The sequence below is a fragment of the Nansenia antarctica genome (assembly GCF_963989245.1).
Source record: "Nansenia antarctica genome assembly, chromosome: 2".
Lineage (NCBI taxonomy): Eukaryota > Metazoa > Chordata > Actinopteri > Argentiniformes > Microstomatidae > Nansenia > Nansenia antarctica.
Window position 1 is genome coordinate 19,444,774 of NC_137675.1, and position 16,647 is coordinate 19,461,420.

Sequence of the window (16,647 nt, forward strand, 5' to 3'; positions counted from 1 at the left end):
CTCACTGAAGGAACAAGATGGAGGAATTCTCCAATAGGGAAGGATACACTAAATAGACACTTCTCGCTTGCTGCTCAATTCGTTGTTTATCGTTGTAGAAGGACTAAGGCGAAGGAGAGTTCTCGTTGTAGGATTTAAACGCAACAGTGGGTTTGGGTTAGGGGAGTAGTGAAGGCGGGTCGGGGAGGTTGAGATTACTGACGGGATCCAAAAGCACCTAGTGTGAATGAGGACATTATTATCGCATTCACCAGTCACCTTACGGCAGGGGAGGCTGGCGGAGGTAGAAATCTGAGGACGGGTTCATTGTAATGCATCAAACGGAACAATGTTTTTACGTTCCATGCATTACAATGAGCCCGTCCTCCGATTTCTGCCTCCCCGAGCCTCCCCTAGCCTTACAGACAGACAGAGTTCTGCATCAGAGTTTCTGTTTCGGAGACACGAGAGACCAGAGATTAGAGTGGAACTACTAAATGGTGGAAAGACATTTATGCCAACGGTGAGAATATGAAGGGTGGTTGAAGAATGTGAATATTGGAGGGTTATTTTGATACGTGTGATACAAAGGCTAGGAGAATAGAGCCTCGCAATGAAATCCTAATGGGGTGAAGATTATTTGTGTGTGTGAAGATTATTTGTGTGTGTTTGTGTACTCATGCACATGTGTGTCCGTGTGCGTGCTTGTGTGTGTGTGTGTGTGTGTGTGTGTGTGTGTGTGTGTGTGTGTGTGTGTGTGTGCGCGCGCACACATGCATGTGTGCGCACATGCGTGTGTGTGTGTGTGTGTGTGTGTGTGTGTGTGTGGTATAGCAAGAGTATGTGAAGCCTGACACTAATAGAAGATGAACATACATGTTATGTTGCCATATGAAGCATCAAACACACACACAATGCCCTGTGCCCTAACGCTTACTCTCTGTGAACAGGTGTACACTTAACAGTATATACACAAGTGCTGTGCTGTGACCCCACGCCCCTCAGCCCTCTGACTGGCCAACCCTCTGTTTTATATGCAAATAATCACTGTGTCCATGTCCATATAGAACCAGCTCGATAAAGCCCCTTCCTTCAGGCCATAGACTAAAGCCAATCATAGAAATAGAATAGATTACATTTTGTTTCTATGGAGCCAATGTTATTGGTTCAACTGTCATTTCCTAGGCAACATGTGTCTTTAATTCACTGATGCCTATGCAAGTTCCATGCTAGCTAACTACAAAAACATGGTCACAAGGTGTGCAATGATGAAAATAATAAATACTGTGTATAATCTTGTAAAGCTATAATAAAGAAGTGTATATCTTAAAAGATGTATATACAGGGGGGCCTAACACGTTTAATGAATGTTTGTATGGACACTATTGCTCTTCTTTGTTTTGTTTGTTGTATGGAAACCATTCTGAACCACAATCACAAGGATGTATTGATTGGTGTATGCAAAGTATTGCACAATTAAAACTGAGATTCGTTTTTTTTTTTTTCGTTTTTTTTTATGTGCTTTCCTTGTGACCACTAGTAAACAGTAGTCAATAATGGAATATCGATAGGCATGTATTGCCACAGTGCTTTCCAATTGTGATACCATTATTTTGTCATTAACATGTTAGCTGTATAGAACATTGTTAACATATAGAGGCCATTCCTGAGGTACTTTGTACCACATACACTTTCGTTTGTGCTATATACAGTAAGGTGCCATTTATGCTTAGTAGGAATTGATTTTCATTTACATTTGACATTTTAGCAGACGCCTTCATCCAAAGCGTACATTTGTCTAATTAAGTGAATCATCTGTACGTCAGTCATCTTAAGAAAAACGAATCTATGCTCGAACAAGTGGCCATTGGCAGTCACAGTGCTAGAAGAAGGAAGAATTACATTGCCAAAAGAAAGATATGAAGTCCATTATACTCATAATCTCTGCATCGCCTTCTGTTGTCTAAACTCATTTTTCTCATACTGACATCTCTGAGAATATTCTTTAGTTTTACAGGTGACTTGAAATGCAAGTCAGCATTATTTTTGTTTACATGACATCATATTTAGTTGCCATTCATTCCTTATTTTATGGGACACTAAAGCACTGTTGTTGAATGCCATTGATTAAGAATGTTCTAGTTTGACTTTTCCTTTTCAAATTTGTTCTGTGTTTATTTTCTCAACTATCTGGTTTGTAGGTGATATTGTACTGGGTTAATAATGTTTTGTGAGTTACGTCTGCTTTTCTGAAATGAATACAATGACAGAATGTTACTAGGAGATAATCATATCATGGCTTTGGTAAGTGTTAATGATTTTGAATATCAATGGACATTTTTTTATTTTAAGGCCAAATTTATGTCTGTCTGCCACTTAGTACGGAGGGATTTTATTTTTACAAAAAGTTGATTTTTGCTGGCCTTGCTTCTCTACTAGAGAAATTGTCTTTTGTGTTATCAATTTTGTATTTTGAATTGCAATGGAATTGTGGTACAAATGAAAATAAATCCAGCTTGCTTTGTAATTCAGAGCTGCCAAGTCTCACGCAATCGCCGTGTCTCACGGCGAGAAATAACAATTGTTTTACGGGACTTTTATTTGTGAAATTCCTTGAAAGAAAGCTACCGGACATGAGTTTCGTGGCATCTTTCTGCACGCGCGTTAACTTCTAACCCTAAGCCTAACCACTCACAGCTCCCCAACCAAAACTGCTATGAACACAACCACAACAACCATGTGCACTCAGAGCTTCATAAACCACACTATGACCCCCCCCAGCACCTGCATCTCAGCCCAGTGCCAGCTAGAGTGCACAGGCCCAGAAGAATATGCAGAGTGGTATGGGACAGAACCACTGAGGACAGCTCATTCCTTTGACTCAGAAAACAATGGAGAGAGATGCTAGAGAAAGGTTTAGGCTACTAAGTTAATTTCATCAGGATTATAATTATTATTGTTATTGTTATTATTATTGAATGAATGAATGGTCTTTATTGTCATTAATATAGTACAGGTACCATACAACGACATTTGGGAGGGGGGGGCTCCCCTGGTGCTAGGAAAAATAAATAAATAATAATAATACTAAAAACAAGAAGGGAAAAGAGCTGGTTTACATAAATAAAGGCTATATACACTATCCACTATACTATACTATACAAATAAAACACTGTGCTGTACTCTATGCTATGCTATAAATATCCTAACATTTCCTATCTCTGAACCTTATGTGCACGAGGGTTGTCATATTGCACATAGTATTATTGCACATTCATTTAAAGTGTCGCAGTTTGCAGGTTTGAAATGTTCACAGTTGTGTTTCAGTATTGCACTTGATTACAATCCAGTAGCTGCCATCAAATTGTCTAGATTGTCCAGGGCCTAGAACCTAGGTCTTTGCTGTGTTCAGGGCCTGAATGGCCCTAGGGTAGAAGCTGAGCTTCAGTCTATTTGTCCTTGCGGACATGGTCCTGAACCGCCTGCCCGAGGGCAGCCGAACAAAGTGTTCGTTCCCAGGGTGGGATGGGTCTCTGGAGATCTTGGAGGCCTTCCTGAGGCAGCGTGTGTTGTACAGCTCTTCCAGAGAGGGGAGGGGGGCGCCGATGATCTTCTGGGCCGATCTCACGACTCTCTGTAGCGCTTTCCTCTCTGCGGCTGTGCAGCTGGAGAACCACACGCAGATGCAGTAGGTGAGGATGCTCTCCACTGTGCAGCGGTAGAAGGTCACAAGCAGCTCCTGTTTGAGGTGGTATTTCCTGAGGACTCTCAGGAAGTAGAGCCGCTGTTGTGCCTTCTTGATGATGGCTGCTGTGTTGGTCTTCCAGGACAGGTCATCCTGCGTGCGCTTAACAATGCAGGGGGAGGTGGAGGTAGAGGAGCCAAATCAAGACGAGGAAGAGAAGGCCTCTCCTCGGAACACCTACATCCTGGCCCATCACGCTTTTTTTCCAAGTAAATCAGAGTGTGTGTGTGTGTTTGTTTGTTTTCTACCTCCTTTGTTCTTAATGTGCATTATTTTAGATTAGCTTCAACCCATTCTTCTCTCTCCCCTGCAGCATTGTTGACCAATGGAGTGAGGAAGGCCATCCTCCTCTTCCTCATCGGTTAGTGTGACATCACACCCTTTACATTCTGGAATCACATGTCTGAGCCGTTATACCCCTAGACACTTGTGTAGATATGGAAGGATTGAATAGGTATTAAGAAAGATTGTGAAAATTAATTCCACCAAGTCTATGAGAGGATCAAGGAGCAACCACCATATTGGTTTACATATCGAATCCTCTGAGATCCCCTGAAGGGTTGTTTCTGACCAGAGCCTGTGTATCTCTCCCTGTCCTCCAGGTTTTTTTTTTTTGTTTTTTTTTTGTTAATGCAGTCCCCGTTAGTGGTACATATCAAGTCCATGGGTAGTATTTATACATTTGACCAAATAGTCACTTCAAGCAATTATCAATTTCATATTGGGGCACATTTCCCTTTCATTTAATGCAAAAGGTCAACAACTTCCATCATTTATTTAGCAGAAAATGCATATGCTATACTGGAATTTGCTGTTTTTGTGCTGTCCGATTTGCTGAGTGTCAAGTTTTGCTCTTCCAATTAACACTAGGATACATGTATTTGTATATTATTTTCATCATTATTTGTTCAAAATAATAATTAAAACATGACAAAGATGTTTTAAAAACAATTTCACTCATTAATATACATGAAATTATTCATTTTGTATGTGTCCGAGAAATCTCTGTCAACCCATTGACAAAACTCCTGTAAATCAGCAATGGTTTGCTCCAAAGTCACATATCCAACACCACACGATGACACTTCCTTTTTGGAGGGAATTTTGAATACAGTGAGGTATGTTTCTACATTTCAACCCGTTCACACGCCGCATTTCAGTAAATAACATTTCATGGTTAGTAACATGAGTCTAAGTAACTATAACTTGAAGCTAGCTAGCGTTAACGTTAGCCCCATATTGCTAGCTTATAGCAAGGAGTCTGGCTAATTAGATGGTAGACTCGCCAGCCAATGAGGGGGCTCTTCACTAGTGCTTCGCCAACCAATCAGGTAGCGGTATTTCCCTACCATCCCCTACCATCAACCGGACGCGTGCACTGTTGGCTAGCAAATCATTTACAAACTTTTATGTAAGTATAAACGTATACTGACCTACTATACATTCTGTGCACTGTAGGTTCAGCAGAACTCTTTTTTTCCTCTTTTTTGTTTTACATTGTAGGCTTGTTTTGTCGGCAATGTATCTGTCTTGCTAGCTTTGAGAAACGAAGATGGATATCGCGGTCTCATCCGAGATGGCCTCCTTCGAGGAAATCATGGCGCAGGAGGAGACGTTGACAAAGTCTGAATTATTTCCAGACATTGTGATTAAAACAGGTGAATCAGTCTAAAATCATAGCTGCTTAATTAACCTTCAAATGTAGATAACACCTAATTGCATATTTCCGTAGCAAGGAAAGTGGCTTGAGAGAGCAAGCTAACTGCCTACATGCATTTGCATTCGAAATGCCCGCGATTTCCAGAGTCAGAGCAGGTGGACGGTGCTTTGGCGCCATCGACTGTTGACTGCGCAGAGGAGTCAGGGGACTCCTGGCAGTACATGATTGATGATGAATTTCGACCCATCGAACGGACGTTCAACTACCTCCTGAAGAAGGCTGAGGACTTTCGGAGACTCCTGGTGCTCGGGTAGGGGGTCAATGAACGGTGGAAAGTTAGATACTGTTTAAATGTTGTATTTATTTGTTAGAAAGGCTATTCATAATACAATAAGTGTGTGTGTGTGTGTGTGTGTGTGTGTGTGTGTGTGTGTGTGTGTGTGTGTGTGTGTGTGTGTGTGTGTGTGCGTGTGCGTGTGCGTGTGCGTGTGCGTGTGCATGCGTCTGTTCCGTGTACAGACGTGAGCCTGACTATCTGCAGAATGAGTGCTTTGCCCGCTTGGTGCCTACGTTCCTGCACGTTTGTCAGCCCCTCTTCAGCTACCTGGAGTCCACCGCGCGCAGCTCCCTGCCCCTGCACACTTACATACGCTCTCGAGTAAGAAACTACACACCTTTGGATGCTGGTGGAGGTGCCTCCAATGAGACATTTCTACATTGTCCTCCACACACACACACACACACACACACACACACACACACACGTTTGACAGCTTTATAGGGAGAGATTAAGGCAGCGAAAGAGAGAATGACTGAGAAAGCGCTCTGTATTGAGTGATTTTGTGTCTGGTGAATGTTTGTTGTCCATGCAGCTGCTAGACTTCTCTCAAAAGCTGTGTACTTGCCTGGAGCGTCTTATCCTGACCTACGGCAGCTACAACTTCTTCTCTCTGGATGAGTCTGATCCAGAAAGGTACACACACACACACACACACACACACTTTAAAGTAAGCAGTGCACCCCTTGAAAAAGACATCTTGGTCTCAGTGAGCCACTGTCAATGTAAAGATGAATAATACCAATAATCATTACCTCATTTAATTTCTCCTTCGTCACATTCATCCCTCCCCTATCCCTCATCAACCATGTATTGATCCCTCTCTCCATCTCTGTCCATTCCAGCATCTCACACTTCTTCATTGGCCTATGTCAGATAGGCAGTACGACGATATCCATATTCCGCTACTGCCAGCCGACCCCGTACCTGGCGAGGGTGAACACCGGCCTGTACAAACGCATGCGCTGGAACGTGCAGAGACCCCAAGAGAGACCACCGCAGCAGCAGCAGCAGCAGGAGACAGAGGGAGGGGGGACAGTCGGGGCGGCAGAGGGAGAGATTGAGGGAGGGACAGACGGACAGACGGAGAGAGAGATGGAGGACACTACAGAATAGTGAGTGAAGCTCAAAGGAGAGTTCCATTCAGAGAGAGAGAATAATGACATGATTAAAACCTCAAACTGTTTAAATCCAGTTTGCTGGACTAATGTAATTATTAGATGGTGGTATTAGGCAGAGTGTATGATTTTTAGGGTTAAGAATATTTTAGGACCACATGCATGTGAAAGATCTTCAGATCTCAGAATAGTCAGACGGGTTCTCACCTCGTGTGTGTTTCCCGAGCAGCTACTTCCTGTGCTACGAGGACGTCCCCGAGAAGCCTATAGAGGGGAACGTCGTCGAGGGTGACGGTGAGGAGCCGGTTGCTACCGGCAACGTGGTCAGAATGTGGTACATCGGTCAGTGGGTCCAAACGCTCCCTGAGACAGAAGACATCTACGACTGGTAAGCTGTCATTCATTTAAACACACACACACCTGTCAGATGTGGTATTATGTCACACACACCACTGCGACAAGCTAGGATAATAGCAACCATGAGGACAATGTTGAAATAGCTCAGTGTGTGTTCCAGGATCTTGTGTGAGGTTCCAGAGGGTCAGTTCCACAAGTTGTTGTGTCTGGGAGAGGAGCCATCTGCCTGCACTGCCACTGACCGCCTGTTGGAGGTGCTGTTGTATTCCAGTCCAGAGGGTTGTACTGTGTTACACTCATAGTGTTATGTTCAGCATGTTACTTGTTACTTGTACATGTACTTATGTAGTTCTAATTTGGAATTTTTAAATATTCTAAAAATAATCTGTCGTCATCTGTTCAAGTTTTATGGTGAGATGTTCATGTTATTTATTCATGTTATGTTGAGATGCTACTGTGTCTTGTTGGAAACATTTTGTAAAATTGAAAATAAAGATTTTTTTTAGCTTTGAATTGTGTATGAGGAAGAAAGGAAACATTATTTTGAAAAAAAAACATTTTATTTTCAGAAAACAAAATGAATTGAAATAATCACACACAAATACATAGTCCTGGCCTTCACAAAGTCAGAGAACCTCAGGGGGAGAAATATCACATACTTGGACAAGCTGCCGTGATGTTGGGCTCCACAATAAATTAAATAAATTACAAAACTATACAAAGAGGGGAATATTTCATACATTTCAATGTTAGAGATTCCAAGAAATGCACCATTGTGATGTAAATGTTGTAGTTAAATGTATAATTTGTAACTGCAGAATGTGTATATTTGATACATAAGTACCTCGATGTTCTCCTGTCTTTAACAGGTTTCCGTTAATTCTTAAAAGTAAAAAAAACATCCAAGATCATTGGGACAACATAGATGTCTGATATACAAGTATAGTGACTTATTGATGTGTAGGGTCTGTGTGTTGCTATGTATTTGTATTACGCATGTAAGCAATGGCACTGAACTTTACTTCATTACGTTTTAATCCCCATGACAACTGAAAACTACAATTCTACAATTCTCCAGTGCACCCAAAAATCATCAGTCCCATTTCTCTAGAATTTAAATAAATCATTACATCTCTACAGTCATTATTATCCTTCATTCTCTAAAACAATATCTGTCTTAAAATCTATAAATAATTTCAACTTCATAATCTACCATACTTCTCTACATCGCTACAGTACAAAAGAACAGTGGTTTCCCTTCATTGCAAGTCAGCTGGCTCTGCAGAGTCTCCCTTTTCAATAATAATATACGCAAAATCACTATACGAAGTGTACAAACATTTAAAAACACACAAGTGAAAGTCCAGCTTTGACAAATGCATTGTGCGTGCCGCTTTGGGACCTGGGAGATAATGGCCGACTCCTCAAATCGGAATGTACCGGATATTAGCAAATGTCAGACCACTTCGCTTGGCTACATCGGGTAAAGGCTTCAATAAGACACTGTGGATAGCCTGGCTACGATTTGTTAAAAGGGCATTTTACTTGCTGCACCCATGGTGGTAAGATTACGGTTTGATTCCAATAGATAACTATAGCATCCGGTTCCCTTGGTATCACAGTAGTGGAGTATCTGTGCTGCCTACTGTCGCTGCGTTCGTAAATTCGCTCTGGAAATCTGATATGCACTCATGGAATGCCTCTTGTCCAAGCAAATTACCCCCTTTATGATGTTGAACCCAGTGTGCGCTCCGGTGCTCTGAGCGAATTTACGAACGCACCCTGAGTATATCCACATGTGATATGACGCAGACTAGGCCTGGTACTTAATGGGACTTAGTCTGTGGAGATTAGGCTCTGACCTCCAGGACCGGTTGAGTGTCTTCTTCCCAAATCCTGTCAGGTCAAGCAGGTGCCATGCTGCTACAGTAGGTGCCATGCTTCACCACCCAGGATGATGGACTGTGTTGCTGGTCAACAAGCCATGAATAGCCTCCTCAAAAAAGGGAGGCTGGTGGAGGCAGGAATCAGAGGACAAGCTCATTGTAATGCATGAAATGGAAAGAGGAATGGTATACAACACAGGAATGAATGGACTTTATTGTCATTGCTACAGTACAGGTACCAAACAACGAAATTTAGGAGGGGTGGTTCCTCCCCAAAAAAAACTTAAAAAAAAAATCACAAGAAGGGAAGGAGCTGGTTTACATAAATAAAGGCTATGTACACTATCCACTGTACTATACTGTACAGATAGACGACTAGGGTTGTCATATTGCACAATAGTATTATTTCACATTTATTTAAAGTGTCACAGTTTGCAGGCTTGAAATGTACATGTTTGTGCCTCAGCACTACACCTGATTTTTTCAGTCCAGCAGCTGCCATCAATCCGTCCAGACTGTCCAGGGCCCAGAACTTAGGTCCAGAACTTAGGTCTTTGCTGTGTTCAGGGCCTGGACGGCCCTGTGGTAGAAGCTGTTCTTCAGTCTGTTTGTCCTTGCGGCCAGGGTCCTGAACCGCCTTTTCGAGGGCAGCCTGGTAAGTGTTCGTACCCAGGGTGGGTCGGGTCCCTGGAGATCTTGGAGGCCTTCCTGAGACAGCGTGTGTTGTACAGCTCTTCCAGAGAGGGGAGGGGGGCGCCGGTGATCTTCTGTGCTGTTCTCACGACTCTCTGTAGCGCATTTCTCTCCGCTGTTGTGCAGCTGGAGAACCAGTTGCAGATGCCGTAGGTGAGGATGCTCTCCACTGCGCCGCGGTAGAAGGTCACCAGTATCTCCTGCTTGCTGGTGAATGGTATCAAACACGTGTTTTAGGGGTGTGGGTGGAGGGGGTTGGTATCAAACATGTGTTTTAGGGGTGTGGGTGGAGGGGGTTGGTATCAAACACGTGTTCGATACCACTCCTCATTCCATACCATACACCACTCCTCATTCCATACATTACCATTTCTTCATATTTCTACTTCTACCAGCCTCCCCTGCTCCTCAACCACAACTTGAAGTCTGAGTTCAAACTGAATTGATACAACTCGAGTTTTTAGAAAAACCAATGCCAGTGGAGTCCATCCGCAAGATGTCGCTACCAGGTGAGACAAAGAAACAAGTTCGCTTTATGTCACAACAGGACAGATATATACAGTGGGGGAAATAAGTATTGAACACATCAACATTTTGTCCAGTAAATGTATTTCCATTGAGCCTATTCAAGTGAAATTTGCACCAGACTTTGGTATTAACTCAAACAATCCAGACAAAAAGAAAACATATATAAATAAAGTTATGTGTAATAAAGTGGAATGAAACAAGAAAAAAGTATTGAACTACACTCAAGTATTGAACACTAACTGAAATTAATTCAATACTTAGTGGAGAAGCCTTTGTTTGTAATGATAGCTTCAAGGCACTTTCTGTATGAAGTAACTAATCACCCGCAGTATTCAGGTGTGATTTCAGCCCATTTCTCTACACAGATTGTCTTTAAATCTTGAAGATTGCAGGGGGCCCTTTTGTGAATCTTGTGAATCTGGATCTTCAGATGCTTCCACAAATGTTCAATTGGGTTTAAGTTAGGTGATTGACTGGGCCATTCCAACAAGTAGATTTTCTTTCTCTGAAACCAATTGCGAGTTTCCTTTGCTGTATGCTTTGGATCGTTGTCCTGCTGGAAGGTCCACCCACGTCTCATCCTCAGCATCCTGGCAGCAGGTTCATCTCAAGAATCTCTCTGTACATGGCTCCATTCATTGTTCCTTCAATGATATGAAGTCTGCCAGTACCACGAGAGGAGAAACAGCCCCACACCATGATACTTCCACCTCCAAACTTCACTGTTGGTAAAGTGTTATTCGGGTGATGTGCAGTGCCATTTCTCCTCTAAACATGGTGTGTTGTGTGACAGCCAAAAGGTTCAATTTTGGTCTCATCTGACCAGAGCACATGCTCCCAGTAGTTCACTGGCTTGTCCAAATGTTGTTTGGCAAACCATCAACATGTATTTTTTTCCCTGTGCGTGGCCGGTTGAAGGTGGAGTGATGTTGCTTCCACTTATGGATAATGCCCCCAATGGTGCTTACTGGAAGATTGAGAAGTTGTGAAATACGTCTGTAGCCAATTTCATTTTCATGTTTTGAGACAGCTCTTTGCTTTTTTTTTTTGGGGCTCCTTGCCTCCTAATTAGTTATTTTTTCTAACTTTAACTTTAGTTTAAGCAACTTGTTCTTAGTGTGTTCAATACTTTTTTCCTGTTTCATTCCACTTTATTACACAGCTTTATTTACATATGGACTTTAATGTTTAGATTTTTTTGTCTGGATTGTTTGAGTTAATACCAAAGTCTGGTGCAAATTTCACTTGAATAGGCTCATTGGAATACATTTACTGGACAAAATGTTGATGTGTTCAATACTTATTTCCCCCACTGTACTAATGCCAATCGAAATATAGCAAGAAGAAACTAACACTATTTATGTCCACCCAACAGTGTCCTGTTACCTGGCTACAGATTGAGCTTCTGGGTAGCGACCTAGCATGGCCAAACACTCTGCTTTCAGCACTTTGAACCTGTGGCAGGCTGAGGCCGACTCCAAGGCTCGATCCATACAGAAGACAACCTGTAGACACCAGAGGGAGAGACTGGTGCGTCAACGAACAGGGATCGCTATTACAAGAACAGACCGTGCCTCCCTCCCCACAAACACCCAACAGATGTTTAGAGTAGGCTGTGCAAATAAAACAAGCTTACCATCCTGAAGTCACGCTTCTCGAATCCTATTTCTGCCATCTTCTCATACTCTAGAATTGATTCTGCATTCTTCACCTGAAGAGAAGGGTCATTATGCCATTCCATCAAGACATGAACAATTCAATCCATCAATACTCCCTGCCGAACAAATTGAATTCACATTTGGGACATTTTCAGCAAATGACGCCAAGCAGTGAGGTAAATGGCCAGGTCATGGCCTGCCCCTGACACAGATGCTGTGTCACTTGTGGCTGACCCACCTCCTGTTGTGCCTGGCTGTTGTCAGGCTCCAGTTCCAGAACCCTCTGGAAACAGCGGCTGGCAGCCATGGCGTTGCCAAGACACAGATGGCACTTGCCCTCTCTCAGATGACCCTACGGACAAGTGACTCACAGTGAGTTCACATGCTGGGGCAGAAACACAGACAGGGGAAACACCCGCTGGGAAAACAAATGACTCCACTATTTCCATAAGCCTGATTTAATTGTGTACACGAAATGACTGAACCTTCTGGAAGGTCAGACTAGCTCCATATTTGCCAAGCCCATTGCTCAAGATGGTGCTGTACCTGATAAAGCCTACTGTACCTTCATGAAAGTGTCGTCTAGCCGCACAGCCTGCTGGGAGTCCTCCAGAGCCTCCCTGAACCGACACAACATCATAAGCGTTGCTGCCCGGTTTCCATAGTAACTGGCAGTCTTGGGACGCATGTCTGTCAGAATACACAAATGAAATGATAATAGAACATAATACAACACTAATAATCTATAGGCTAATATAACAATAGAATGTGTCTGCTCTCACCATTATCTGTCTGTGGTCTATTTCTTGGCAATGTCAGCAGATGGACAGCAATAAGAGACAGAGAAGGAGAAAAACAACAGCACTTATTAAACCTATTCTTACCTATGGCCTTGGTGTAGTAGTTGAATGCTTCAGAGTAATCCTTCTTGATGTAATAGGCATTTCCCTGTTCTTTGAAGCACTCAGCTTCCCTGGAGAAACAATGTGTGTTGTTTATGTGTTAATAAAATGTGTCAAAAATAAATGAAACAATCTGTTGACAAAAGTAGCCTAATAGTATAAAGTTATCAATGACTTCACTGTAGCCTGTATACCAGTCATCAAGAGGTGTCCATACAAATCAAAGTTTATTTGTACATGATACTGTACAGTCCACAGTGCGCTGACATATTTGATATTTTGAGAATGAAAGAATGCTGAAAGTGGTCAGCTTAATTCTAATGCATGCATACATACACACTTGTGGTAGAGCAAGGCTCATCTATATCAGGTTGCTTCCAAACACACCACCTGACATTTGAGATTGGTGTGCGGGTGTCAAGGGACTGCTACTCAAAAGTTTAAACATAGAAAAAGCCACACCAGCAGCAATGTCACACCCAATCGAAAGAGGGGGCCTATGAGACGAAGTGGACAAGTGTATATTTTAAGAGTGTACCTGGGTCACAATCAGATTCCCGAGGACAGCGGGAATACAGCAGAGACTGCCATGAAGGGACCACATGATACAAGGGTGAAGCCAACTAAAAACAAACAAACAAAAAAAAAAAAACTCACCATGCTTCAGATCTCAATCAGACAGAGGCGCAAGAGGGCACCCTAGTGAAGCAGGAGTAAAAGTAGGCCTGTGCACAGGTGTCATTGTTGTGTCCTCCCCCCCAATAAAGTGTCTTGCTTTAAATGTTGAATGTGCAGTGATAGGTAATCAATCATAGGGCTGCACAATATATTACACACATAACATGTGCAATATCTATATCGCTAGAGGCTGTAATATTTGCTCACTCAATACAACAAAAACGCACTTTAACTTAACGCATGCATAGATGATTCATTTGGTTATTGCACATCGTACTTTACTTTGACAGTTGTTGTTAACCATGTCAAGTGTAAATAATCAAGAATTCAACGTGTTTGATATATCCAAAGTAATATCGCTATCGCAATATCATATTTGGTCTAGGCCTATATCGTGAGGCCCTAATCCAATGACACATGGAATATTGTTTGGTGTTTGTGGACAGTCATTGTCCAGCACTGTTGTCAAGGTGGGGAAAGACATGACAGATTGTAAAGACATGACAGATTGTAAAGACATGACAGATAAAGACATGACAGATTGTAAAGACATGACAGATTGTAAAGACATGACAGATTGCGACCAACATACCGACCAGTCAGGTTGCCGTACTGTACCTAATGGTAACTGCTGCTGACCTGAGAATTCCGTAATTCTCTCGATGGAAAGAGAAAGGTGTCCAAACACTGGGAGACATCTACGGAAATGAGGGTTTACTTACTTTTCAAGAGCTATGCATAAAATTTGGTTTGCCATGTTCTTCTTTTTTCTTTTATTTACAATTGAGAGCTGCTCTGAAAGCCAGTGGAGTCTCTCTGCAAACTCCTCTCACACCACATCCATTGCACAAAGTCCTTTACAGCACTGATGGCTCTAGTGGCCTGGTTTCTAATCTCTATCGTTTTATTTCTAAACACGCTTACACACCCCTGGCTTTGGATACTATATGGAGGGCCGACATCCCAGAACTAGATTCAGCCTTTGATTGGGATAAGGTCTGGTCCAACATACTGTTAGCATCTAGAAATCCTGACCACCAGCAAATTCATTACAACTTCATACATAGAGTTTACCTGACACCCAAGAAACGTTTCTTAATGAAAATGAACACACACCCTACTTGCACCTTGTGCGCTAACAAGGCCTATGGCACCTACATGCACATGGTCTGGGAGTGTCCTCCAGTGGCTAGTTTCTGGGAGATGGTGGCCTCTAACCTCTCTGAGCTATTTGAGACTAATGTGCCTTACTCCCCCATTGCACTTATCTTAAACAATCTATCCAATGTGGGCCTACCTCTGATCAAGAAGCGAGGCTTACTAGCCGGAATTACAGCAGCTAAAAAGTTAATTGCCACACATTGGAAGCCTCCCCATACACGTTCTCGGAGAGTCTGGGTCCTAACTTACCTAGATATAATAATAGTCTACTTAGAGCTATCAACAGCCCGGATGCACGGGGCAAAACAGCCAATACTGGAGATGTGGAACTCAATTTCGTTGAGCCTCAAAAGCTTAGTATAACCACTTGATGTAGCGAATAGCCTGGATCCCGGGTGGGGGGGTGGGAGGTCGTCATTTTAATTTTGTTGTGGTTTATTTTTGGTTCTTGTTTTATTTTACTGTGCCGTGTTGTATGTGTCGTTATTGTTTATAATGTACCTGTCTTGTTGTCGAGTTGTTTAAAAATAAAAAAAGTTGATCACAAAAAAAAAAAGAATTCCGTAATGACATTAGGTAAATGGCAATCTAGATCATGATTTACCCAACTATAAAAGACTACTTGCCACCTGTGTCAGCGCGTGTGGTGCATATTTCACAAGAGAGCAAGGCTATTATTCGCTGTTGATTGAAATAAAGATTGTTTATAATGAACCGATTGTTTTGTGTGAGTCGAAACATTCTAATTAGAATATTCATGAGGGGGTGCGGCTCCGCCCCCCTTGTCCTTCGCGCAAGTTTACCGTTTCCTAGCAACGTACGGACGTCTAACTAACAAACAGGTAAGTATACACAGCTGTTTTAGCAAGTAAATTCCTTTTTAGAAAAGTGTAAGTTTATATTATTGTATTTGCTGACGAGGAGAGGAAGTAACCACAACTATAAAGCAAAACACGTGTACATTGAAGTACTGGGTAATGTCTTTTTTGCGGAGGTTATTCACCTATATTACAGTGGCAGCTAACGTTAGCCTGCTGCTGGTTAGCTAACATGTTCATAGGCCTCATATGTTTACACATTGATTATATAAAATGAGGTGGAATAAACTTGAACCTGTACGTATATCTCTCTTTAGCACTGAAGAGACAACTCCTTTTACCCAAGAAGCAGGTAAGCTGCTCAATGAAAAGTGACGTGAAGAAGACCACACAACTTCATTGAACATCCAGTAGTATACACTTCTGTTCTGGTGACTTGGTCACCCAGATGTCCTTATACATCTTGTAGAGGCCAATGGAAGATGGAGGAAGCGAGGGCGGTGGGGAGGAGGAGAGGAAGGGAACCCCATCACAGGATGAGAAGGACAGTGAACAGCCAGGTGCCCCTGATGAGGCAGCAGAGGACTCAGGTGTGACTGTCCCACTTGGGCAGGAGGTAAGGCCTGTATGAGGTATACATTTATACAAGTACACTATATATAAGTATATACGTATAAGGATGGTTCCATTCGCTGTCATACAACACAAACCATGACCTACACATTCTTACATTCAGCTCAAGGATACAACATCTAATGCAAAGGCTGGTCCCTCCTAATTCCTCGATTAATGTATTGTTGCGTTATCTGATACTGATACTGCTACTTCAGTCATTTTTCAGTAAGTGAAAAAGATGATGAGACAATATTTAGTATGATTTGCATACTATTGCATACCAAGATGATGGCTAAAGTAGAGTGTGTTTGATACCATCCCTTCATTCCGTGCCATGCATTACAATGGAATGAGGAATGTCCTCCGATTTCTAATTCCACCAGCCTCCACTGATCTACAGTACACTACTACCATACAGTGGTTCACTAAATCACCAGTGACTGTGCTCTCCTCCTCTCCTCCTCTCCTCCTCTCCTCCTCCAGGGAGGCTCAGAGGAGCAGTCAGACAGAGA

The 16,647-nt window shown here is 42.5% G+C and overlaps 1 protein-coding gene across 1 annotated transcript in view; it reads left to right on the forward strand.

Moving 5' to 3' along the window:
* Window positions 1-15,995: 15,995 nt before the first annotated feature.
* ccdc40 (coiled-coil domain 40 molecular ruler complex subunit) overlaps window positions 15,996-16,647 on the forward strand; it is a gene marked incomplete at both ends in the record, with an annotated part of 11,056 nt that continues 10,404 nt past the window's right edge. The window contains 2 exon segments of the mRNA XM_080522789.1: window positions 15,996-16,136; window positions 16,619-16,647. The exon segment at window positions 16,619-16,647 is cut by the window's right edge and continues 92 nt beyond it. Of these exon segments, the coding sequence (XP_080378915.1) occupies window positions 15,996-16,136; window positions 16,619-16,647 (170 nt within the window).